The sequence below is a fragment of the Nothobranchius furzeri genome, chromosome 6 (assembly GCF_043380555.1).
Source record: "Nothobranchius furzeri strain GRZ-AD chromosome 6, NfurGRZ-RIMD1, whole genome shotgun sequence".
NCBI classification, from domain to species: Eukaryota; Metazoa; Chordata; class Actinopteri; order Cyprinodontiformes; family Nothobranchiidae; genus Nothobranchius; species Nothobranchius furzeri.
The window spans coordinates 81,420,423-81,447,887 of NC_091746.1; the positions used below are offsets into that span (position 1 = coordinate 81,420,423).

Consider the following 27,465-nt stretch of genomic DNA (forward strand, 5'->3'; position numbering starts at 1 on the left):
TATGTCCCAATAGAGCGAACTGGCAACTCTAAATTTACAAGTGGAATATTTTGGCCACAGGAGGCGATAGGGGCTGGGTGACATTTCATTAACCCTGTAAAGTTCCCGAGCGCAGCCACAGCTGCAGCCCTACGGGGATGAGTCAAATGCAGAGATGAATTTCACCAGCGTGTGATGACTAATGGGACTTTAAAGGGTCACTTTAGCACATACTGGCTCAAGAAAACGATTTAAAAATATGAAACAGTTGCAAAGTCTCCCTTTAGAGCAGAAATACTGAGGTTTTTTTCTCAGAAGGCACCATCTAGCTCTCGATTTACCGGTCGATCTACGTCCCAATCCTCACCTATGGTCATGAGCTTTGGGTAATGACCGAAAGAACGAGATCGCGGATACAAGCGGCCGAAATGAGTTTCCTCCGGAGGGTGGCCGGGCTCAGCCTTAGAGATAGGGTGAGGAGCTCGGACATTCGGGAGGGACTCGGAGTAGAACCGCTGCTCCTCCGGATCGAAAGGAGCCAGTTGAGGTGGTTTGGGCATCTGGTCAGGATGCCTCCTGGACGCCTCCCCGGGGAGGTGTTTCGGGCATGTCCTGCCGGCAGAAGGCCCCCGGGTCGACCCAGGACACGTTGGAGAGGTTACATCTCCAATCTGGTCCGGGAACGCCTTGGGGTCCTGCCGGAGGAGCTGGTGGAGAAGGCCGGGGAGAGGACGGCCTGGAGCTCCCTAGTTGGGATGCTGCCCCCGCGACCCGGACCCGGATAAGCGGAGGAAGACGAGACGAGACGAGACGAGGCACCATCTAGAGGCAGAAAAAATCTTCTGCATCTTAAGTTTCTCTCCCTACTTCCGTGATTACAACTGGAAGCAACGCCTGAAAGCGCACCTCTAGCTGGGCAACCGAGCTAAAACACAGTTTTATAATTATTCTCATGTTGTGCCGTTTCATTCGTATTTTAAAGATTTACTTGTCCACATAAAAATGTCGCCAACTCTGTATCTGTCTAGGCACTTCTGCAAACGTGCGCACACTCTGTGACTGGCATCTGTACGTAGGCGAGATGGCTAATGCTATTGGCTAATGCCGAGTTGAGCTCAAGTCAAACTGCATGGGGCTCTAGGGGACGAGCTTAGCAAAATAAAAAATAGCATATTGTCTACATTGTATCACAGTACAGGCTAAGACTATCACTTTTACAGACTGGTTATAAAATCTTACAGAATTCCTGAAAGGGTAAAAACCTGGATTGCTGCTTTAAGCTTCCAGATCAAAAATCACACCGACACTGTCTCCCAACCGGCTAGTGTCCTTTCCTGTTATTATTCTAAACTAAAGCATGAAAGTGCCCGGTCACTAGGGTTGGGCATTGTTTGGTTTTGAACGATTCCGATTCCAATTCCTCGTTTTGATTCCGGTTCCTATCGATTCCCGATTCCGATTCTTTGAAGACATGACGTGTTTACACGAGCCAGCTAACCACAGGTCCTACTTGATGAAATAATCTTAACTTCAACATGAATTTTTACTCTATGAACAACAACATCACCTTCATTTAGACAAAAACGTGTTTTGGAGACAAAAAGAAAAAGACTTGCAGCACGACCAGTGTGTTTGTTTCTGACCACAACCAAAGTCTGGAAGAAGCCTCTGGGATGAGAGGCTAAATGTCTCCAACATATCCAGAAACGTGCAGCTGTTTTCAGCTAAAACTCTCAGGATGGTCATGTCCAGGATGACGGAGAACTACACCTCCATGCTGCAGCAGCTTCAGTCACAACAGAAACTTAAACGTAGCTGCTGTCGGTAACAAGCTAACAGATTTTAAACATTAAAAAGCAACAGAAATAGTTCAGAAAGGAAATTAAAATGTTCACAACTTCGTGTGTGATTTATTATTATTATTATTATTATTTATTGTGGCAGAAGCTGGTGTGGTCCACCACAGAGAAGCTGCTCTAGCATGATGACTTTAATTATTCTACAGGTTATTGTTCAGCCTTCTGATGCTCGCTCACACACACACACACACGCACGCACGCGCACACGCACACGCACACGCACACGCACACACACACACACACACACACACACACACACACACGTGAGTGTTGGTGAGCGGCTGCATCTGACTGCTGGCGCTCCGTGTGTGTTTTTATTTCTGCAGTGAGACAAACTCTCCTCACACCGTCCCGAGTTTGTTCTTTAAAGCTTCTATTAAATCCACCGTGTTGACGTATTTAACACGTTTCCTCTACGCTGCAGGAGTTAAAGTTTACATCACGGAGTAAAAGTTCGGCAGACGCGTCTGTTTATATTTGGCCGCTGCGCGCCGGGTGGGGTGGGGGTACTGCTCACACACAGCAGGTGTGACCAGCTCTGAAAAGCGTTGATCACAATTTGCAGATCAGGTTTATCTTTCACGGAGATCGGCCGCAGATTTCTCTTCCAGTCGGCATTCTAGGAATCGAAATAAAAAACGTTGAGCGATTCCGGGAAAAATGAACAGTTGGAACCGGTTCCAATCGATGCTCGATGCCCAACCCTACAGATCACGCTCACTAATTTGTAGGTTTCAGTTCATTTCCTCATTAATCTTATTGTGAGTAACTGGTTAAAACAAAACTTTAAATCCTTTGAATTTGTGTTAAAAGAATAAAGTTGAAACTTCCATGACAACGTAAAAGGTGGCAGCTGCAGAACAGGTCATATAAAACTTTAAAAATGTTAAAGTTCATTGATCTGATGCCAGGTTTTCTCTCCAGCTCACGACTGATGATGATGACATATGCATATTTACCGCCGTCACTTGAAGGAACGCTGCAGTGTTGGAGATAATGTTTCCGTGAGTCAGCATTGCACCTTTGGGGTTTCCTGATTAAATAAAACAGACCTGAATAAATAAAAAAGAATAAATATGCACAAATATTACAGTTGGTGAGAGCTCACCTGTGGTTCCAGATGTGAAGCAGATAATTGCGAGATCCTCTGGTTTGGGAGGCTGTAAAACACCACAGATCATATGATAATTAATCATAAAAGGTTTTATTGACTCATTTATAAACAACCTTTCTCCTATGAGGAATCCCAACGTTGGTTAACTAGCATCGTTCTTCTGAAGAAACCGGTTCTACTCACCACTGGCCCCTGATGATTGGCTTTACCTGTGGCCTGGAAGAGAAAATAAAATGTTTTACCACATCAGCACGCCGATAATGTTCACAAAAGGAACATTAGGGTCTAACTTTCATTTCTAACCTGAACAGCACACATCTAAATGGTTGTGAATTCGCTCTAAAAGCACACAGAACTCTTTTCAAAGCTGAACACAAATAATAAAATCAAGCTGTTAGTTCCTCTCACCTCAAACTCCTTTAAACTCAGAATCTCAACGCCGCACTCCTTTCCTCGGGTCACCAGGTCACGGTCAACAGCCTCCATGAGGACGATGGTCTTCACCGTTTTCCCTCTTCCACTGATGCAGTCCAGAATCATTCGAGCTTTTTCAGGAACGTCGCAGATCACTGTTGATATGGAGGCTGAAACACAGACGGCAGCAGTTTTAACCACGTACTGTTCAAGGATCAGAGCTTTAAAGGTGGAAATTTGTTTTCCGTACCTCTGTCAATAATGTAGCCGATGGCCTCGGTGCCCAGCGTGTCGTATAGAGGGACGACCATTAAGGAGTACGTGTAACAGGCTAGCTCTGCAATGGACCACTGCAACAACAACAGGTACATTTCTGTTTATATAAACCAGAGTTTTGACAATGTCAGAAAAAGATAAACCAGTAAAACACTCTGTTACTTTTACCTATTCATGCGGCAGCCAGATGGCACACATTTAGTTATTTTTACCAAACTGAACCATTTAGTCTGTAAATCTCACATCGCTTACAGCTGGGCGATATGCACGAAAACGTACATCTCAATATCAATTTGTATCACGCCCGGGGGCAACTTTGGGATTGAGCATCTTGCCTAAGGATACTTTGGCACACAGCCAGCTTACAAGTGCCTCTGAGCCAGAACCCACTGATCTTAAAACCAGGAAATGTGGGCATAAAAGTTGTGATTAACTTATGTGTTCAATACATTTGCATTGGTTCCTACTAGGAATGAATGACTTGTAATTCATACTCGGGGGAAGAAAATCTCCGATGCGCCTGTTTCAGGAATTAGTAGTGAGCCAGATCAGAGTTCAGGTGAACACGGCAGGATTCGGAGTCTTATTTAGGGATGGGTACCTTTGACATTTGAATCGATTCAGTACTAATTCCCGGTACCTAGGAATCGATACCGGTACTTAACGGTACCAATTTTCGATACTTTTGAGTGTTTAATATTTTAATTCTCTTTTATAATTAAATATATATTTTTCTCAATATATAACCATATTTGATAAATATCACGATAAATAACATACAACTGTTTGTATTTTAACATCGTCCTTGTAGTTTTATAAGTTGATAATTAAACTGAAGCAAACATCTTTACTGTGAACTAAATTTACTGTGTATCTTCATTCCTTTTGCCGTCTTTTTTCATTTGATTTTTCCTACTGGGAAGTTAGAATTTCCGGGGAGAAAGCGAACGCACCATTAGATGATAACAATGGTGGCAATGGAATCTAACATATCAAGCTAACGTTATCTTAAACAGTTTATTTAGCTGCTGGAGCAGATTAAAACGATGATGCCTCACACTTAGATCGTTGTCGCTGGTTTCATCTTCACCCATTAACCCGTCGCATTTAGTAAAGTGAAGCCAAACTTTAGAGCGCGTTCATGTTCTTCCAGTCAGAACTTCGGAGTTCCGAGGAGAAAGCGAACGCACCATTAGCGGAACAGAAGCTAACATATCAAGCTAACGTTATCTTAAACATTTTATTTACCTACCGGAGCAGATTAAGATGAGGATGTCTCACTTAAATCGTTGTCACTGGTTTCATCATCACCCAGTGATCACCCATCACATTTAGTGAAGTGGACCCAAGCGTTAGCGTGCGTTCTTTCTACCATGCTGCTCTGTTTACAACTGGCTCGCAGCGACCGACGACATAACGCTCTTGCGCACGCGCAGCTGTCTAGGCAAGTTCTCATTATGAAGGACGGGTACGGAAACGAGGCACGGTTTTAAATGACGTGAATCGGTGCTCAGTCGGTACTATGGAACTCAGTCGGTACCTTAAAAAGTACCGAATTCTGTACCCATTGCTAGTCTTAATTCCTGATATTTGGACATCTCGTCTCTGATTGGTTAACAGCAACGCGACTCTACCACCGTTGCTTTGCAACATTGATGTTTTATCTCCACAAATAACACAAGCCTGGAGGAGCTTCTGCTGTGTGGTGGAGTCGCTAATGCTAACGGTTAGCTTCTACTAGTTGAGATGTTCTCTGCGGTTTCCTGGACGCCAAAACAACAACAGCCTTCGTAAGTCAAGATGCGTGTGTCCGTAAATGTTAGGCGACAGTGTGACTCCTGCTAAATTCTCTGGTTGTTTATTCATATTGACATAAACATTACTGGAAATTATATTTGCTCACTCCAATGTTACTTATTTTTTATTTTCAGGTTTTAAATAATTAGTGTGGCGCAATAGTTAAAAGGTTCAAATAAAACTACTAAAATGTACCTCTGGTCTGTTTTGTGAAAAGATGCCAACAAATTTGTCGCCTGTGTGGTGGTGTCCTTTGTGAAGGAGTGCTGATCCAATGTTCTCTGCTCTGTCCACCACCTGTGCACAGACACACCATTTAAAAAGCTTCCTTCCACCTTAAAAAGTTGTGCATTTGCAAAAGTAGTCCACACCTCTCCATAGGTCAACCACTCGTAAGGCTGGTTTGGTTTCCTCGACCCGAGACAAGGTCCGTTATCTACCAAAAATGTTAACGTTTACATTTTTTGTCGTACCACCTTCAGGCATCTTCCTGCTGAACTCAGACACTCACTTGACACTCGGAGACCTCGCTGGAACATCTGGTACATCGTGCGTGCGTCATCATAATAATGGGTCAAGAACTCACTGTCGCCGTTGTTCAGAACTGATCTTCTAGCAAGTTCTCCGCCCTAGGAGGAAACAAAACAAAGTGACGATGAGAGGAGCTCTTTCACACCGGAACACTTAATCAGCGGTGATTAAAGCTCCAGCAGAGGACATACTTTCCGAGTCAAAAGATAACTGAAGTAAAAGGGAACAGGAGGATTTGACACTCACTGGTATTTCCAAAGACTGAAGACCAAGATCACATGGTGGTTTGAGGGCTTTCGGTCGGGTGGCAAACCAGTATGTGGTGATGGCAGCAAAAGCGCCCATTCCCATCAGGGTGTTTGTTGGGAATCCTCGAACATACTGTCGTAAATCTTCCAGCTCGGGAATTCGCAGATGCCTCAGGACTTCCTGAGCCTGCATGGCTGTTCAGCACTGAGAATGAGCAAAAACACAGAAAAGAAACCTCGTCTGATCTCAGCTCCACTTCAGGCATTAACACACCAATTAGGGCTGCACAATACAATGTCCACATCACAAAGAACAGAAAAAAATGCAATAAATGGTCAGCTCAAATGTCTGCTACATATAACACACTTTGCCAATCAAATGGAAGCATGACGTTTGTGACCAGTCAAATAGAACCCTTCACGCAATTGGCCAATCAGGTAAGTTCTTACAGGTTAGATGCCCGCCCCCTAGGCAGACAGCACTTCATTTAGATGGCTAGCAAACAAACACACATCTGAGTTATGGCAGCTTAACGTGTACACATACACAGAGATGAAAGACCAACAGCACATTTAAGTATTTATTTATTCCAAGTCATATCATCATCATCATCATCATCATCATCATCATCGTGTTAACCACAACACAGAATTTCCTAATATCGTGCAGCCCTAACACCAGTCTAATAAAACTTTCTGTTTCAAACTTCTGTGATTCATCAGCTTGTGGAGACGTTTCAGCAGCAACAACACTGGTTTCTGATTTTGTTCTGTTTTTTTGTTATTTGAATGTTTGTGGATGTTTTGTTGTTTCTGCCCATCAAACATCCCACCACATCATCTCTATCAGTGTGAAGCTGGTATGCACTGACTGACCCACAGCAGGATCTGGATGTGATGGTAGATCTGCGGCTGCGTTCAGGATCGTTGTGCTGCTGCATGAATACATTTAGATCGAGCTTCAGCTGTTGGACAGATGGACCAACATTTGACTCTAGAATACTTTGGTAAACGGAGGAGTTCATGGTTCCCTCCAAACAGCTGGTATGAAACTTGTTTGGTTCGTCATCATTTCCCTTCAGCCTTGTCTGCTTAAAGAGCTTCAGAAGCCTGGCTAGCTCAGATGCTACTAGTCGTCGTCGTCTTCCTCCGCTTATCCGGGTCCGGGTCGCGGGGGCAGCATCCCAACTAGGGAGCTCCAGACCGTCCTCTCCCCGGCCACCTCCACCAGCTCCTCCGGCAGGACCTCAAGGCGTTCCCGGACCAGATTGGAGATGTAACCTCTCCAACGTGTCCTGGGTCGACCCGGGGGCCTCCTGCCGGCAGGACATGCCCGAAACACCTCCCCGAGGAGGCGTCCAGGAAGCATCCTGGCCAGATGCCCAAACCACCTCAACTGACTCCTTTCGATCCGGAGGAGCAGCGGTTCTACTCCGAGTCCCTCCCGAATGTCCGAGCTCCTCGCCCTATCTCTAAGGCTGAGCCCGGCCGCCCTACGGAGGAAACTCATTTCGGCCGCTTGTATCCGCGATCTCGTTCTTTCGGTCATTACCCAAAGCTCATGACCATAGGTGAGGATTGGGACGTAGATCGACCGGTAAATCGAGAGCCTGGCTTTCTGGCTCAGCTCCCTCTTCACCACGACAGATCGGCTCAGCGTCCGCATCACTGCAGACGCCGAACCAATCCGCCTGTCGATCTCCCGATCCCTCCTACCCTCACTTGTGAACAAGACCCCGAGATACTTAAACTCCTCCACTTGAGGTAGGACCTCTCTCCCGACCCGGAATTGGCAAGCCACCCTTTTCCGGTCGAGAACCATGGTCTCAGATTTGGAGGTGCTGATCCTCATCCCAGCCGCTTCACATTCGGCCGCGAACCTACCCAGCAAGAGCTGAAGGTCAGAGCTGGATGAAGCTAGGAGGACCACATCATCCGCAAAAAGCAGAGACGAGATTCTCCTGCCACCAAACTCGACACACTCCACACCACGGCTGCGCCTAGATGCTACTCTGCAACACTAAAAGGTGCTTTTTCTTCCATGTTCAAGGACATATCCTTTCTACTGTAAATCTTTCTCAACAAGATGAGCATTTGGTGTGTGAATCTTACAACAACTCACGATTCTATTTGATTCTGATTCTCGGGGTGACGATACGATTCAGAATCTTGATAAAAATCAATTCATCATCAATACTCTTAGTAACCAAGAGTGTCAACTACAGTGTAGACTAGAATGTGTGTGTGTGTGGTCTGAAGAAGCGGGGTAAAAGAGAATACAATGTGTCAGTATATGTGAAACATCCTAAACTAACACACAGGTTTTATAACAACAGCACGCATTCATATAAACGCTAACACTGAACACAAAGACTAACAGGCACTAGTAATTATGTCAGTTATGCACGGTGCAGTCAGCATGAAACAACACTCAAACTAAACAGGATAGCATCATTTAAACATGATAAAACATCGTGGAAATCACTTCCTGACTCATAACGCACACAGGATAATTAGAAAGGGAAAGTCACTGGTGTATTTCTGCAGACTTCAGCGTAGGAGCGCACAGAGAGGAGCAGCTGGGGCTAGCGCCGGGCTCCAGCGATGATGCGTTTAGGGACGCTCAGAAATATGGCAGTTTACATAAAGCCTTTCAAACAGAATCGATTTAGAATGATAATAAATGAGAATCTTGATTTTGGACATGAATGGAGTTTTCTCGGTACCTCCAACAAGCCCGTTCAATGTTTGTACCAGACAGTCTTAAACTTTAATATACACAGTGCGTACTGTACTATACTATGCTTTACTTTACTTAGGGCTGGGATGATAATAAATCAGTTAATCGTACGATGGATGAAAATGAACTCAAATCGCTTTTTCCAGCCTGAATATATCGAGGTTAAGAAATGTACAACTCTATTATTATTTATTATCATTATCGAAGTGCAGTTTCAGTTGTTGACACTGGATAGGCCATTGCATTTATTGTTTTGGAGAGACAGGGTCTATTTTATTGTTATTGGTGCAACAGTATTTGTTCTAACAGAGAGTGAAAGTACTTTTTTATTTTTATTTATTTATTCAGAAGTTCTGGTTCTGGACATTCCAATGTTAAAGGTTTAAATGTTGCATTTTAAAGGGTGTACTCACATTATTATTATTATTACATATTAACGTTACACAAGTGGTTCTTTTGGTCTTGATAACGTTGACAATATTATTGGATTGTCAATAACTTGTTGGACAATATATCGTCCAGCAAAATTTATCGTCCCAGGCCTAACTATACTATACTATACTATACTACACTATATTACACTATACATAATCTCAGGTGTATTGTTGTTTTTTAAGTGGAGTACATTGAGTGCTCCCGCATAAATTCCTATAAAAGCAGTGAGTTTTTTTTTTTTTACTGCTTCTGGACTTTGACTTAAGTTTTGGTTCAGTAACTGACCCGGTGACTTATTGTGCCATCTGTTTTTCATTATCTAGGGCTGCACTTAGCTAATTTTTAAAACTAAGCAGGAACAATATGTACAATTTCAGAAAGGGGGGGGGGGGGCATTGACGAGGAGGGATTTTAGGTAAAGGCTGTTTTCATAAGAAGTTTTCTAACATGCTTTAACAAGTTTCCCAGATTAGAAGAAATCTGTATTTTTTTCCTTTAACCCTCCCACTGTTTTATGGGTGACCCCGCGAGGAAAGTTGACCAATGAGCAGGATTGATGGTTTATCCCTTGAGGTCCACGTGGCAGGGGTGAGGAGTGAGCACCACCTCGCCCCTGCCACGTGGACCTCAAGGGATAAACCATCAACCCTGCTCATTGGTCAACGTTCCTCGCGGGGTCACCAATAGACAATGGGAGGGTTAAGCTTTGATTTCCTTCGTTAAAAGCACAATAACTCCCACTACGTTGATGTAGTAACACAAAACACGAGATTAATCCTTAATAGGTCCAGAGGTTCAGAACAGACCCACAATTCCAGTCCAAGTAAATATTCAACCACAAAACCCTTTAATATGAGTTTTAGCAATCAGTAACTTGACTTAAACGCTTCGATAAACCATTGTTTAATTGATTTAATATCTTTTTTAAATGTTGAAAGGCTCGATTCTGGTGCATTCACAACCCCCATCCCAAAAGAAAATCAGTTATTGTTTTCCTTTTGGCGTTTGGTTTGTTGATCACCTGTCACGCTGAACATCAGACGATTACCAGACAATTTTTTGGTGCATTTTCTAAAATCTGGATGATCAAAGTGTTTCTTTATTATCCAAATCTTTCTTATCCTGCATTCAAAAAAATGTCACAGGGAGTTAAAGTAAACTGAAGAATTTAACAGTCAAATAATGTTAAAAGGCTGATTATTGTAAAATGTTGATTTTTAGCTCTTTAAATGAAGAGAAAAATACTTTTAGCCTGTCGGTTATTCCGTTTTACTTCAAATCTCAAAAAACTAAGAGAAATGATGCTGAGTCCGAATACAATTTACACAAAAGAGCAAATGCTAGAACAAACAATGGTAGGTATAATTACCACTTTAACAACATGGAAATACGTATGAAAACAGGTAAATAAGTTAGAAACACACATGTTCTGGGAGTGTTTGTTATTCCTAGTGATCCTCCCTTATATATGCTCATAAAGTTGGGAGGTGTGTTGTTGAAAGGTTCTCATTCGACCATCTTTGTTTGCTCCTTTAAGTGTCACACACACACACACACACACACACACACACATGCACACACACACACACACACACACACGCACACGCACACACACACACGCGCGCACACACACACACAAAAGAGAAGGTGTTTCCTATTCAGCAGCTGTGCACAGAAGGGAAATCCGACTCCACACGCATGTTTGAATCACAGAAACGACACCAGATGCTGAACAATTTGTTTGTGAAGAGAAAAAAAAAACAGCTTTCTGCTCTGGATTTTTAAGAGACGAGGTCATAAAGCTGAAAGGTCGTTTTTAAAACTCGGGTGTGCGGCGCTGCTCTGCAGAAATGTTAATATGACAATCGGGCAGAATTAGACCGCTGCTGAGACTCCAGTTCAGACCTGCTCCTGCTATTATCGTCACTATCGGCCATTTTCTAAAAGATGGCGTCTTTTAATAGATGCAGACTGATCAGTGATGTACTCCACAAACACGTCTCGTCTGTTCTATGTTCTGATTATTTGTTATCAGTCCAACAGGTCATTCAGGTCAACTCATCTGACCTCTGGATCAAAAGTAAACCAACAGCCACAGAAACAATTGACTTCTCACCTACTTCTATTATTAACCCATGACAGACAGGACTGCTGCCAACTGGGACAAAGTGCTTTAGAAGGTCTCGCCCAAAATTAACAAATTAATAAAAGAAAAAACCTGCAAAAGGGGATTTCCTCTTAAATTAAGTTTTTCAATGGCTAACATTATAAATGACACGTTAAATCTTTAGTTTCTGTCCATGTTTTAGAGGAAATCAAAAAAATTAAACTAAATATAAACAGGCAAGCATGCTCCCTTATGGGATAGAAAATCAGCCAATCACGTGTCTTCTAAGTCAGCTCAAGGCCAAATTTAAATGCAGCTAAAACCATTTTCTATCAGAGATTGTTGATGAAATGTTCCCGACTTTACTCACAGTTTTAGAGCGTGAAACTGAAGACTTGGAGGGGTCGAGCCGGTCTCCAAACGGGAGAGGTGCAGATATGCTTTAGGGCTGACGGTGCGGCAGTAGGACTCACGCTGACCTCTAATAGACCTCTGAAGTTCTCACAACTATGAATAGCAGACACGCCCCTTCTCAAACAGAAACAAACGCGCGAGACGCTGTGCTACACGTCTCTAGTCACAGTGACATGCATAAATCAAATGAATGATCTCTTTACTTGTTATCAGAGCAGCCACGTTCGAATCACCGGTTGCTTTGAAACAAGATCAATGATGTTCTAAGCAGATGTTTATTTAAGAGTTCACAAACAACATCTTATCGCTTATCTGAACACCGCGTGTGCGATTCTCATGCTGCTGAGCGTCCAGACAGCCGAGGCGACTTGTTTTTTATTGACCTGGGATATACTGACTTTATATTCTCCTCTGATCTGTCAGTCTCACCTGAACAACACGCAATCAAGTCTGGGGAGGAACTGAAACTTCTTAATCCAGAAGTGACTGCTTCTTTTTCGTTAATCGGGCTTCTATCTTTACCGTATTTTTTTATCTTTGACGAATAAAAGCCGTGGTAATAAGTTAATGTTTCTTATTGCAGAAAAAAGTGTGAATGTCAGTTTGTAGAGATTTAGAAATAAAAGAATCTATTTCTACGTAATAAAGAGCAGGTGAAGGTGTAGCCACCCAGGTCGAGGTGACTCTATGGGTTCAGGACATTCACTTCTCACCTGAAGAACTTTCTAACAGAAAAGGTCAACTATTAGCCAAGAACCTAGACTGCCATGTTGCGGACGTAAAGTGATGACACGGCCTACTCCTTTGGAACCTCGGCTGCCGCGGACAGTCTGGTACCGGTCCAATCACAGCGCTCTATCGGTTTGGTGGGCAGGATGTTCTTCTTCGACAGTGTAAGGCAGACTTCCTCGGTGACATCCTTAGCGGTCATCATAATCATAATTTCACAAATGACATTAGGTGGGGTGTCAGTGATCCACGTATTACACTTACAAAGGCATGTTTCTGCCTTATTGGGGGTGAAAGCACCCTAAAGGTCAGGGGAGGATTGTCAACTATTCATACTGGTGGGGACATGTCCCCGGCTAAAACGATGCTCAAGGAAATGAGCACAGATTCTGTTATTTGAGAACTTGAAAACCCGTCTAATGGACAAATGTGATGATATTTGATTCACCTTTTGGGTTTTTATTCACATTTTCTTCAGATAAACGGAGTCGAAGCTGAAACATGAACCTGGTATTTCAGACCCGGAGGCAGCGTACGAGTGCCTTCAGAGCCGGGCTGACAGTCATTAGAGGTAAAAGGTACTCCTACGACCCCACCCAGTACCACCTCCACACTCCATACTTGGCCTGGGAGGATGACAAGCCAATGGCAGAGCAGGTTCACGAGTCACCCCACACCCAGCACAAGACTCTGGAGAAAGGAAAAAAAAAGGTGGGGGAGGGTAGTGGGGTCATCTGACACAGAACAGAGCGAGAAGACAAACTGGCAGCCCGCTCCAGCAAAAGGACACACAGTTATGATCCTGCTGCACCGAGAATCAAACATGTCACAGCATTAGAAAAGAAGAGTCATCCCATCAGAAGAGAAATCCTTGCAGCTTGACTTATGTAAATCCAGAGCTCCTTCACATCCTCGCTGTCTCGTCAGGTTTTCCTTCTGATTTAGCATTCTGAAGAGGAAGACACTAACTCAGTCCGAAACCCAGTCAGACACTTCCTCAGAGTGTCAGCCACATTGCAACACACAGCAACGTTTCAATCTAAGCCGTTAAAATCTTAAAACCATCCACTTTAGAGAGAAGTAGAGACACCGGTGGATCTACTGTAGCTCTCTGATGCATCAACAGTCGTTTAAACATCCCTGGGTGCATACTTGATATAACTGAGTCCGTTTACTCCTGTTTGTTAACTCTTTATGTACATCTACAGCTCCAGCACATAGTAAACCAGTCTGGCTTGTTTGCAAAGATGTGTGCAGGTAAACTTTGTTTTTTTCTGAGTGTGTCCGAGCAGCTGACCCGAGCAGCAGGTCCCAGACTGCTGGATGGCTGCTGAAGCTCATGAAGCCTCAGTGTGACGTCCTTCCCGCTCTTCTGCCGTCTTCCTGACTCGTGTTCATCCTCCTGCTGGTTTCAGGAATCCTGACCTTGCACAAGACAACCACTGTGCTAAAGAGAGCAGACTCTGACCCCACTCGTGAAATCACACACTCTTGGTCACATGGCCACACAGCAGAGAAATTCATGGAGGAGGAGGGTGGGATTTGTAAAGTAGAGCAAAGGTCACACACTCACCACGAGGGCACGCTGCCCTCACGGTGGAGGTCGAAAACAGAGAACTGAATAATCTGATGCTGTGTAATCTGAAATGCTGGATTAGATGGTGTTCAGATACTTTAAATTGGATTTAAATGAGATGAGGAAAACCTTCGTCTGTGAAGGAAGCATGAAGCTGAAGGAAGGAGTCGGTCGGTTTAGGCCAGTTTGACACCTTTACAAGGTCAACTGTTGACATTTAGTATTTATCTTGAGCAACATCTTTGTTTATTATGTCAACAATGTCAGCTGGGACCACAACGCTGGGCCAACCAGCCTTCAGCTAACCTCAGCTGATGCGTATTTACACATTCTGATACAAAAAAGATCAAACTGAAACACAGATAACCCATACCGTACCCATTTATCTATAAAGCACCATTTCATAATCGCATGGCAGCTAACCAAAGTGCTGCACATAAAAGAGTCAAATGCTCGAACATATTAGCAAAACACAATGAAAGCATGAAAATCAGGTAAAATACATAAAAACATAGCATAAATAATCAAGAATAAAAATTCCTACTAAAAACAACAGAATAAGAGAACAGTTAACAGCACTATCAAGCATAAAAATAATGCGACGAATGATAAAAACCATTTGAAATGGCACAAATAAAACCAAAAAAGCTACAAGATGGTGCGAGGTGTTAAAAGTGAGCTACTGAATCATAAAAACTAAATTAAGAAAAATAAACCCGGTGCTGGATTTTCATGTTAAGTGTCACGGAGGGAAGGCAACACTGAAAAAGTGTGTTTTCAGGGCCGACTTGAATCTGCTGACAGATTCAAGTTGGTCACTTATATTGGCTCATCCTTACTGTGATTGTCGCAGTCAGAACAAAGAACGTATTGATAAAGATGTCCGGTTTGAGACATGCAGTCACAACAACCTGGTCGTGTAAAATCTGCCCCACTCCTCCTGAGCTCAAGTCATTTTGACCCTTGATCAGAGACCTGTAGCTGATGTTTTTCTGGTCATCGGACGCCAGTCGTTCCATTAAATATTCTTAAATATTTAAACCAAACCACAAACTTGTGTCACATGGCCTGTCCAGTGTCCATAATAACTAAATGTCACTGTTAGATTGCTAATTTGCTGTTTAACGGTACAGTCTGTTATCTCCCCATTAATCTTCCCTGCTTATCACTGAAATAATGAACTCATAGATGAATGTTGGTATTAGTTTAATATACCTTACTGTAGGCTACTGACATAATCAATCCAGGTATTCATCATGCTGTCACAGAGGATCAGCTTGAATAATGACACATCACCGCAGCAATGGCGGTGCCGCAAGATGTCGACCTACACAGATCGCTCGCTGAATTGGTCTCATTTACTCATGTAATAAAAATGAACTTGTCATCTGTTGTATAATTGCTTTATATAAGTTATTGATCACTACTGTTTGTCAATCACACTTATCATGTGGATGTAATCAAGGTAATCATGGTAGAGGTGTGCAGCTTTGCACGCACATCAGGGAATGTATAAGGAGCAGAGCAGGGCTCAGGGGGGTTAGAGCTGCTTGAAGGATTCTACCTGACGAGGTTCATGGATTACGTTTTCTAACTGGGGTGTTCAGCTCTCCACCCATAAGCAACGGTAAGAGAAATGTTTCGTTCATGATTGATAACTTGTATGAATGCCGGTTGAATAAAGCCTTGTTGTTCATCTGATATTCAAGTTGTGTTTCATTGTTTCTGGCGTCGACTTGACAACGATCCTGATTAAATAAATATAAAGTGTAAAAAGAGACTTTGAGTCTTTTAAGGTAATTAAAATAAAATAAAACATTTTATTTTAGAACAACTCATGAGTGAGAGAACTGCCTCATGCATGGAGCGCGCCGGTTTAACGGCAGCAGCTCCTTCAAACCACTAACAACAACAACACTAGCAGATAAAATCTGGCCTTAAAGGGATAGTTCACATCTTTTAAAACTAGTAAAATCTGGCTAGAATGATGAGCTAACGACTAGTTTGAGCCGCTTCATATTAAGCACTTAAATGGGACGTGATTGGTGTTAGGCCAAAGAACATTGGAGGTACAAAGTCTGTTTTTCTTTCTTTTTTAATCACATAACTAAAAGCGCCATTAAAATTATTTGAGCAGAACCGTGATAATTTGAATGTTGATGGTCTCACTTGAGTCTTTTAAATTCTGCTGGGGTGTTTGGAGACTTCCGTAAGCGTTTGTTGGGATGACGTTTTAAAGTCCTGATCCCTGCTTTAAAGGTCACACGAGCTGATTGTTTTGTAAACTTGTTTCTTTTGCCTGCTAGCCTTCCCACAACAGACACAAAGAGTCATACTGGTATTCAGAAATGACAAAGTCACTGAGACACGAACCCTGTCTCTGTTTCCTATAATTAGGGCGCTCCTGTAGCCTAGTGAACTACACCAAATTCCTGCTTCTTGCTTAGCGCTCCTGTGCTGTAGGGGGAAAAAACGTGATTGCATCTGGATGACCACTTTACCGTCTGTTAACTGCACTGGTCTGAACAGCAACGAGAGAAACATTCAAACCAGCATTCCACACATTTCTGAGACAGGAAGTTACCCATCTCGGATCTGCACCTTGCTCCAGCCAAAAACTACTTCAGAAAGACTTTTAAATACCGTTACTAGGTCTGGATGTGCCGATTCACTAAGGCAGTCAGGTATAAGGCTACAAAACAGACAACTACTGTAGCTCCTCTAACAGGCTTTAGTCTGTTTTCTTTCAAAGAAACGTGACGTTTCACTCTAAAAAACTCATTTTCTCGTTTGTCTGCAACAACAGTTTAAAAATAAAATGGAGAAGCTGCCGCGACAACCACAACTCACCGTAAGTCATAGTCATGGAGAAGTTGGTCAAAACATTTAAAAGCAGTTTATTGAGGACTGATATGTTTTTTAGCCTGCACCTAGCAGGATACAACATTTTTAAATACTGAGCATAAAGCACAACATAACATCCGGCTTTAAAATGACTATCCTTGCCAGATGTTAGTCATGCATGTGCAGTCGCTTCCCACTTGGATAAGATAAATACTCAAAAACAGAAATGCTAGTGCAGCTGTCATTTCCCAGAGTTGAGTCATTGTCTCAACAATGGGACCGTGGATCACGCGTGCACAAGAAGTTCCCACAGACTGAATGTCTGATGGCGTCACTTTAGACTAACTTACTTGCGCTTGGTTATTTTTATCCTAAATTATCTCGGTTTAAAGTTTGTAATGTTATGATTTTTCAGTTATACGTCTTAAAACTCAAATTAAACTGACAACGTTAACTTTCACAAAAGTCTCAACATGGGTTTAACTCAAAATCCAGAGGTGTGGACTCGAGTCACATGACTCGAGTCAGACTCGAGTCATGTGACTCGAGTCAGACTCGAGTCATTATTTTAATGACTTCTGACTTGACTTGATAAAATCTATAAAGACACAACTTCACTCGGACTTGAATGCCAATGACTTGCGACTTGAATCAACTTGCATCTGTAGACTTGATGACATGAGCATATTTGATATTTTAGCACAAAAGTGGCACGACATAGACAAAAATCATAAATCATTCTTCGTTCTGGGTTTGATTTACTGCTAAATGCAGCAGCACTTTGTTTATAGTCAAGTTCAGTGGCACTTTCTGCTTGTTTGAGCAAACAAATGAAGCTTTAAGATGCTTTATTTCTGGAATTTATTTATTATCATTGTCATTAAATTGAAGTTGGACAGATGACTTGAAAATTCAAAGTTAAGGACTTGGACTTGACTTGGACTTCCAGATCACTGACTTTGGATTCGACTTGGACTTGGTTGTCTTTGATTTGGACTTGACCGGAAAGACTTGCGACTTGTGGCAAAGCAGTGACTTGGTCACACCTCTGTCAAAATTGAATGATGACTGAGCTGTTCTACAGCAACTTTTGCCCACATGAGTTGAAAACTGTAGTGATATAGTAGAAAGCAGGGCTCGGCAATAAAAATATTAATTTTGAAATACTTTTGCCTTGATAGACTTGTGAGAATGGGTCGACAGAACTTCAACCAATCGGTGGCTGAGAAAGAGCCACATGGCAGCCGGACCGACACGCTGTGAATGGCTAATGTTTGTGTCGTTTTAGCCTCTTTCTGCAGATAACAGGGCATAGCTGGACATGTAAAAAATGTGCACACTGAAAGGGTAAGGACATATGGAAGAAACAGCTAATGGCATCATTGACAATAAGAGACTGAATAGTTGAGTGGTGTGGACGTATTTTGGCTAGTTAGCGTCGTAGCTGCGCCACTTAACAGGACCTGACTAACGGGGAATACCACTAAACTAAATAAGTTGTTGTGAGGGAATTCCACCATGTTTCCTGTGTCGCGAGTTTAATAACGACAATTTAAAGTGATCTGTGCTTATATTATTTTTCTTCCATTCTACTTTACAAGCAACTCTTCTAATTTTACTACTGCCGGTTGTTTTGAACGGCGTCTGCTGAAGCCACTTCCTGCTGAGTTACAACCAATCAGAGCGAGTTAACCGAAAGCTCCAACGGGCCATTCTGAGTACCTACCCCTGAACAGGTACTCAGAAAGTTCCTGAAAACGACCGTTCGGACGGCCAGGTAAAGTGGAGACATGTGCATGTTGGGAAGAATTTACCCTAAAGTTACGGAAGTGGAAATGAACCTATTGCCTGTTTCATTCACTCAACATCAACAGAAGGATATCTCCGTTTATTGTTCTGTTCTATTGTGATACTTGAGGATTTTGGTGTAAAATAATTATTTATCCAAAACAGTTATATAAGTTTTGCTGACCTGCCACTCTTGATTTGCCAGGCAACGCCTCCTTGTGGTGGGAATGTGGGTGGAGTAAGACTCTGGGAGGGGGCGTAAGTTTTTTTAATTTCATATAAACATGTCTTTGCTTCTCTTTCTTCTTTAAAGTGTATGGTGGACTGGCTGCCACATTGACTGATATTGCAATACGCCATGTTATCGTTGCGCTGATTGGTTGTAGCATGGTCCAATAGTGTAAGGAGACATTTTGAAAGACAACTGTAGATTCTGCCCCACAGCTAGATTGTTTCAATGGGTCATGGCTAGAATATATATTTGCTTGTTTATGATGGCTTGCCAGCCTACCAGAGATTTGTTTTACATCGTGACTAGGGATGTAAGAAAATATCGATATAGCAATATATCGTGATATTTTATCCTGTGATATTGTATCGATATTGAAAAGCTACATATCGAAAATATTGATATGGTAAAATATTGTGATATTTTATCCTGTGATTTTATATTATTCAAAATCCACGTATCAAATTTTGGGAATAATTTACATGCAAATATTTGTGTATTTTCTTTTCCTTTGGTGCAATTCAAACGCAGACCACTAGTTGGCAGCAGTGAGCAATGTGTTTTGTTTCCACCATTGAAATATAAATCCCTCTGTTGTGGTTCAGATACCTCGCGTTAAAATGTTACTTATCAGTTTGGACCAGGGCTGGGCAATAAATCGAAAATGTATTGTTATCGAAATTTCTGACTCTTGTCGTGATCATTTTTCCCATGTCAATAAATATGATAATAAAGAAATGAAAAGATGTGTAGGTTGTAACGTTCACATCCCTTTAAGAAGCTGTACCACCTTGAGTCACGTAAAAATGTGACTCAAGTAATACATGTGACAGCCCCATCTAGTGGACAGCTTTTGTTTCTGTGCATACTTGTAGTTATTGCCCATTTATCGTTATCAATGTGAAATTCTCAATATATCGTGATACTGATTTTAGGTTACATCGCCCAGCCCTAGTTTGAACTGTTTATTGAAAATTCCTACAAAAAATTCAGTCTAAAAAAATTGCTAATATCGCCCGACTGAATGTATCGCAATATATCGTGATATGTTGTATCGTCTCCCCTGTATGGTGATCCTTATCGTATCGCCAAAATTTCACCAATACACATCCCTAATTGTGATATATATTGAATTCGACGACCGATACGAACAATAATATTGTGATAGAAATAGTTTCCATCTCAGCCAGCCCTAGTAGAAAGTATCATTTATCCAGATTGTTTCTCTATTTGCGGAAAGACAAAAGGGAGCAGAGAAGGTCGCATTCTGACCATATGCACCTCAGACAGTGATTCATGTCAAGTAATGACTGGGTTCATGAAGAAATATTTAATCAGCATTTACTCCAACACCAAACACATCTGCAGAAGAGAATAGGATTTTAACTCGTCAGCACTGATTAGTAGAAGCTCACAGCGAGATGCATGAGCTGATATTTAATCTGCTGCACTCACCTTCCTTTAAATTCCTAATCCTTTAAACAAAACAAACTTTATACTGTTTAATAACAGAAGGAGCTGTGATGCATCTTTAATGATAGATGAATGGAAATTCAAAGGGTAAAAGAAACCAAATTTCTTGGAGTCATGTTCAATAAGTCTCACGTGGAAATCACATGTAGGTCATATAAAGGGGAAAATCGCCAAAGCATAGGTGTATTATATAGAGTCAAATTTCTACTAAATTGGTCGGGGTTACTAACATTGTACCACTCACTGATTGAACCATATTTATTTTATTGTTTAGAAATTTGGGGAGCCACTTGCAAAACTTTTACACAACCATTGTTCATTTTGCAAAAAAAAAAAAAAAAAAAAAAAAAAAAGAGCATTGAGAATTATTCATAACAGTAACTATAGAGATCACACGAATCAATTATTCATTAGATACAAAATACTGAAATTTCCTGACTTGGTAGAGTGGAAAATATTGCAAATAATGTACAGAGCGAATACGAGTAATCTACCAACTAATATTCAGAAAACGTTTCATAAGAGAGTAAGTGGGTACACGTTAAAAGGAACTGATGTCTTTGAGAAACCTAGATTCAGAACCAAAGTGAGGGAAGGTAACATTTCTGTAAATGGTGTAAGATTGTGGAACGCCATTAACAAGGAATTTAAAGAATCAACTTCACTTGCTATATTTAAAAAATGTATAAAATCTAATGTATGTAGTAATTATGAAAAGGTGAATTATAATGTCAAAGATTAGACATGAAAATATTAGAAAGTGACTGAGGTTATATTGGGTTTGTTTGACGGATAATTTTATTTTGTAAAAAGGGGCAGAAATTATAAGATTTTCTCTTCTATCTGCTCCTTTTCATTCAAATGTTTTTTTTCAATAGGTTAGTGTATGCTGTATTTGTGTTTATTTTATACATTTTGAATGAAATAAAAGATTAAAAAAATACCTTGTAACCTTTTTCTCTGAGACACACTGAATCATCATAAAGTGGGTCTGCACTAGCCTACGATGTAATGCCTCTACCTTTATGTCGCCATGGATTATTGAGTGAGAGCTGCTTGGAGTTGCAGGGTGTGGTCTAGTTCTGTGTTATGTGTGCTGCTAGGTTTCACAACAGAGTAGGTAAAACATTACCACCACCCAGGATGTTTAAGACGAATCTGCTTTAAAAAGCCATTAACAGCACAATATGCTCAGTTTAGCCTGCTTTTAAATGGTAGTTTAACCAAATCATTTTGAAAAACAAATTGATGAAACTGAACTGGACAAAAATGATGATACCATGAGAAAATGTTAAAACATGTGCCACAGGGTGTGTTAAAGTGTGTTCAGACAGTCTGCCTCTTTAAAGGGTGTGAAATAGTCACGGTGCGGTTTGGTATCAGGGTGAGTGCCATGTTAAAAACGGACCATCAAAACAATAATGACAGAGCATTCCCAGGTGATCAGAAAGATAGTTACCAGTACATAAAAGGCAAAGATAAGAAAAACATCTGCAAGGAGCTTGATGTTCCTCTGATTCGATGGGCATTTTAATCAGAGGTTTGAGGTGCACAAGACTTTATGCAGCCTCCCTGGATGAGGATGCAAGATAAATACTGATGACAAATTGATGAGGTTGACCATACAGATACTAACCAAAGAAATTAGCAATGACGTCCACAGTCAAGCTGCATTTGAGTCAGATCTCACCAATCAAAAGTCGACTGACAAGAACACAGCTTTTATAAAGCTGGGATGAACCTAGATGCATTTTGACAAGACAAAAGCCATTCTGAGAGAGTTTGTTTTAGACAGATGAGACAAAACTGGAGCTTTAGGCAAGTCAGTGGCCAATTTTGGATTTCCTTTTATCAGAAGGGGACCAGCAGCTTCACCCACACCTGCACTTAGGTTCCTGCAGCAGCAGCATGGTGTGATGACAGCATATCTCAGGAAACCTGCACACTGAAATCCTTCAAGACATTAAATGTAAGATTTGGGGCTGAGCCAGAGTGGTATGCCTCCCAGCAGCCCTGTCTTTGAATCTCCTCCGGTTGCTTAGCAACTGTTGCTTAGCATAAAACACTTCATCCATGATGAAAACAATCGTTTGGTCACGCTCGCTCCATTTTTGCAAAGAGGAAGGTTATGACACTACAGTAACGATGCTGGAATTAGAGAGCGGTCGATTGAAAGTCTAAACTTGAACGCGTCACAATATCACAATGACGTCATCTTATCAAAATAGCAAAAATGAGAAGAAACCGAGGGGGAAAACACCTTTTGTTTTTAAAAGGGAGAGAATGACGGATGGATTAACATGATGGGGTGAAGTCCGCAGCTTTGACTTCCTCGTGTGTTATAAGAAAGAGCATGGTTTACGCGCGCGCGCGCGCGCACACACACACACACACCATCAAAGATGTGGCGGAATGCCAGTACATGAATCAGAAGATAGTAGTCACATTGTAGCGCTGACACACTCCTCTTAATCTTATTTAATCAACCAACTGCTGAACAGATATGCAAGCTGAACATTAACTGACGGTGGGATGTGCAAAAAAAGGGAAAAAAAGGCGAAAAGTTTGGACAAAAAGTACCACCGGACACCGTATCTATTCATCTCTGCTACGTGTCCATGTTTTCCTTTCTCCCTCTCACACACAAGTTTCTCAAACATAAACTATCAACGTTCTGCCGTTCAACCGCTGAATAATCTCACAGAAACCGCCGCGAGGCAAACGGAAGCGAAGATGCAAAATGCGAAACGTGGCTCGCGTCTTTATCTTCCTGACAAGAACACAGCCGTTTAAAGCCTCACATCCCGCTCTAAGTCCCGTAGACATCCGGTATTCCTCTCCCCTCACACACGGGTGTGGATACTTTGGGTTTAAGGCGGCTACTGTCGAACTAACCTGTGAGAAGCTGCAGACTTTAACGTGAATCTTCAGAAAGAGGCAACAACAGCAGCGGTGGCGGTTTCTCTGTGGTAGCTCTCAGCCAATAGGAGGCGGTTTTACGTGATGCCTTGACTAATTTTGTAAAAGCCCTCCTCTCATTGGTTAATGAGTCCTGACAGTGATGGATGTTCAAGAGCCATGCTTAAGAATGAATGTGTCTGAAAATAGACTCACTGTAAACTCAGTACACGTTAAAACGGCTTTACAGATTTTGTTCTTATTGTTTAACTACAAACACTATTAAAATTGTATTTATGTAACTTCTATTAGAATCTTTCAAAATTAAAGGTTGGCATTTGTGCTGTCAGCAACAGGGAAACCTGTTCTAACAATTTTTTTAATTATTTAGCCTAAATACAATTTACAAATGTAATTAAATATGTAGTATGTAAAACTATTGTATTTATGTAACAGCGCCCATTTGTGTGGGGGCAACGTGCAAAGAACCGGGAGGTTTTGCGCCCTCTCGTGGCGCAATCTGGAACAACACGTTGGTTCTGTTGACCCAGGGGTCACCAGTCTTTATGAAGCGGAGCTACTTCATGATAATTGAGCCATATGAAGAACTACCAGGTTGACAGACCAAGTTTTGTCATGTGCACAGTACTGATCTTTGAACTAGAATATATCTAATTTAACTAATCGTTGTGATGAATTTACATGTTTTAAAGCCATACTATGCAACTTTTTCAGATTTTTACATCATTTTCTTGAGCCAGTAAGTGCTAAAAATTACCCCTTACAGCAGGCGTAGGGAACCTTGGTCCTGGAGAGCCACTATCCAGCATGTTTTAGAGGTTGCCCTGCTTTTACTCTCATCCATTCCAGCCTGCTTCACACACTTTTTCACCTCTTTTCTACACTTTCTCTTACTATCCAGCTAAAACAATTAAAAATCTATATTTATAACAGTAACAAACACAATGCTTGTGTGAAGAAAATGTGCGAAACCCAGCAAGCTACAGTTCTGTGGTACAAAGTGGCTAGGTGGGACCACCCTCAGTTTCATTGTATCTGTGGGTATAATGGCAATAAAGTATTATTCTATTCTATTCCATTCTGTTTTACATACTCAGTTTTTAATTGACTTTTCACAAATGAGGAGGGGTATGTACGCCCTCCAGTGGCAACAAACAGGAACTACACCCTGGTTAAGGCATACTAAGCAACTTTTTTATGTTTGAAATTGTTTTCTTGAGCCGTACGTGGTAAAATGAACATTTACAGGGTGAACAAATAGTCTCTCAGTCCCCTCCACCCCTTGTGAACAGGATATCCTGCTTGCACAGGGGCGTGTCCAGGGAGTGGCCTGGGGTAGCACATGCCACCCCTGATATCTGATTGGCCACGCCACTGAGTTCCGTTTAAATTGACTTTAAATTGACATTGTCAACTGAAGGCTTAGGGTTACATAATTTGTCCCTCATCCAAACAAATAAATACATTAAAAAAAACACCCAAAAGGCTTGGACACGTCACTGCGCTTGCAACTTCAGCCTCTCAGGACCACTTCCCTGGAGTCTAACAAAGTCACGCTTTACAGCAATTAGTGTTCATTCACCTCAGAACAGACAAGCTATACCTAGTTGGCATTTACTGTAACGTGTCTATCAGGGTGAAGCCTCAGAAGAAACAAAGAAAGCATTAATCTGATGAAGCTAAACAAATAAAAAGAACATCCGACCACAACAGGAGCCAAAGAGGAGTTAACGTTGGGAATTTTCTAAACTGCGAGAGCTCAGAGACATGATTCCTGCATGTTTTAGATCACGGACACAGCTGAATTGTTTGATTTAAGGTTAGAATATGGAACATTTAAATAAAAATCTATATTAAAAAAAACCTCTGCAGGGTGTTTTGAGGTGGGCAGAATGAATGTACAGTTTTTCCTTTAAAAGCTATATTTAAAGAAATAAGTAATCCAATATTTATTTTGCAAGACATGGGTTTATGTTTACATCTATCAGCCACTAAAGCCACTAAAACATTAAAGTCTTAAAAAACACTTTGAAGATATTTGTTTTTTTTGTCTAATTCAGGCTCAGGACATCCTCCTTGTTGCTAAAGTGATTTTTCTTTCTGCATTTGCATTCGATGTACTTTCTGCTTCTAACGGACCACCATATGGTGTTACACCAAAACTATTCACAGACTGATGGCAGAGTTTTAAGCTGTTCAACGGATGCACTCAACAAATATTTCTTATCACGTCTTCACATTCGGGAAGGCCAGCTAGTCCAAAAATATGAGAAGAAGGCAGACCAAATCCGCTGCAGCGTGTCAAACAGAGCAGCCTATTGTTTTCTGCATGTTTGAAATTCAGTGACCAAACTTAAATAATCACTGTAAAGCTACCAGACCATGTTTGTTGATTTTAAATATCAGTAACAACAGGATTCAGACTCTGTGTGTAATGTTTTACTCTCGTTAAGGTAATAAATCTGTATAAGTACAACACGTTAAACCATGTAGCAATAAAACTCAGCCACACGAGGGCGGACTCGTGTGACAAAAGGAACTTTTGACGTTTGAGTTACCAAGTTATTTATTTTGTCATCTTAGTTTTTACAAACAACTTTGAGAATAAATCGTCAGAATAAAAGATCAGCCCAACAAGAGTTAGGTCTCAAATGTGAGACTGGTGGATTTTTGGGTGTTAAAAAAGATCCAATCACAAAAGTAAATTTGACCAATAGAACAGAATAGAACAGAATAGATCACAATAGAATAGAATAGAATAGAATAGAATAGATCACAATAGAATAGAATAGAATAGAGACTTTATTGATCCCACAGTGGGGAAATTCACTTGTTACAGCAGCTCCAACACTTAAGAGAATAATTTGAAGAAAAATAATAAAGGTATTATTATACACACACATATACACATAAGCTGTTATTACAACCTTCAACCACTAAAAACTATGAATAAAAAGGGAACTTGGGTCCCAGAACTGTGCAGCATAAGGGACACAGACATACTTTGTAAATCCAGTATTGCATTGATGTGTACCAGAATAATGCCAGTACCAGTTCAGCTGAAGACTTAAACACACTAATACTCTAAGGCCAATAATAGTGCAATGATAGCGGCTCGTATTTTTGTTTTAAATCTCACATTTATTATAACTGCTGTAGTTTACATGTGTAGCTTTGAGAGAAGAGTTCATGATTTGTTCCCTTCACTTGAATTAAGCTGGAAACTTAGAAAAGTCATGTTTTATATTTGTTTGTAGAAAAAAGGACCTTTAGCTGCTGGACCTTATAGTTGGAAATCAGTTTGAAGTATTTTTCCACGGGCTCAGAGGGGACCGTGTGAACTGCTGCCATTCAGACTGAGGGGGGCGCACCAGACCAAAGGATTGTGTCGGGACCCCGATGGGGGGTCACCACGGGTCAGAGCGCAGCGCCTAACAACACACAGCGGCTGCTGCAAACAGGGCTTCGTGACTGTAGGCCTGTTTGTTTGCTTTCATCCAGGAAAATTTTAATCTATACATAAAATGCTTTAGGCGTGCATTTTATGTGCTGTGATTCAAGTCGATGCAAGAATATAAACCTGATGGGATTAAATTAATGTGGATGATAGGTTCTTGAACTGCTCCTCAATCAGATACAAATACATCAATATATTGTTTTATTAGAATTGTTTCACTACATTTTTGACATTATGTAAATATTATGAGGAATAAAATAAATGCGTCAAAATGCCAAATATGTTGTAGAGGAGCAGAAAATATCTTAATTTTTTAATTAATTATACAAATATTTTAAAAGAAAATGGGGATAACAGGGTTTATCTGGAATGAAATAAAAATTAAAACATCATTTCCTTTATTTTTCCAAGTCAATTTTTGGTCATTTTTCACACTAAATCTCCGACTTGTGCTCCTCAATGAAGATTTGATCATAAAATAACACATTATATTACGACCCAAACAGCCAGTTTAAGCTCATTTATAAATTGGGTTA

The 27,465-nt window shown here is 41.2% G+C and overlaps 1 protein-coding gene across 4 annotated transcripts in view; it reads right to left on the bottom strand.

Annotated features, from left to right (window-relative positions):
* The window catches only part of acsl1a (acyl-CoA synthetase long chain family member 1a), a 29,180-nt gene extending 5,627 nt beyond the window's left edge, over positions 1 to 23,553 (bottom strand). For 2 of the 4 annotated variants that reach the window (XM_015943757.3, XM_054744838.2), the window contains exons 1-10: positions 11,871 to 12,009; positions 6,217 to 6,423; positions 5,951 to 6,068; positions 5,811 to 5,875; positions 5,635 to 5,736; positions 3,617 to 3,716; positions 3,361 to 3,536; positions 3,136 to 3,168; positions 2,947 to 2,998; positions 2,798 to 2,871 (exon numbers count right to left, since the gene is read on the bottom strand). In XM_015943757.3, the coding sequence (XP_015799243.1) occupies positions 2,798 to 2,871; positions 2,947 to 2,998; positions 3,136 to 3,168; positions 3,361 to 3,536; positions 3,617 to 3,716; positions 5,635 to 5,736; positions 5,811 to 5,875; positions 5,951 to 6,068; positions 6,217 to 6,411 (915 nt within the window). In that variant the 5' untranslated portion in view covers positions 6,412 to 6,423; positions 11,871 to 12,009. Of the gene's footprint in view, positions 1 to 2,797; positions 2,872 to 2,946; positions 2,999 to 3,135; positions 3,169 to 3,360; positions 3,537 to 3,616; positions 3,717 to 5,634; positions 5,737 to 5,810; positions 5,876 to 5,950; positions 6,069 to 6,216; positions 6,424 to 11,870; positions 12,010 to 13,940; positions 14,081 to 23,448 lie in introns of those variants that run through there. The other 2 variants (XM_015943756.3, XM_054744839.2) reach the window with 2 other exon arrangements.
* Between the last annotated feature and the right edge of the window lie 3,912 nt (positions 23,554 to 27,465).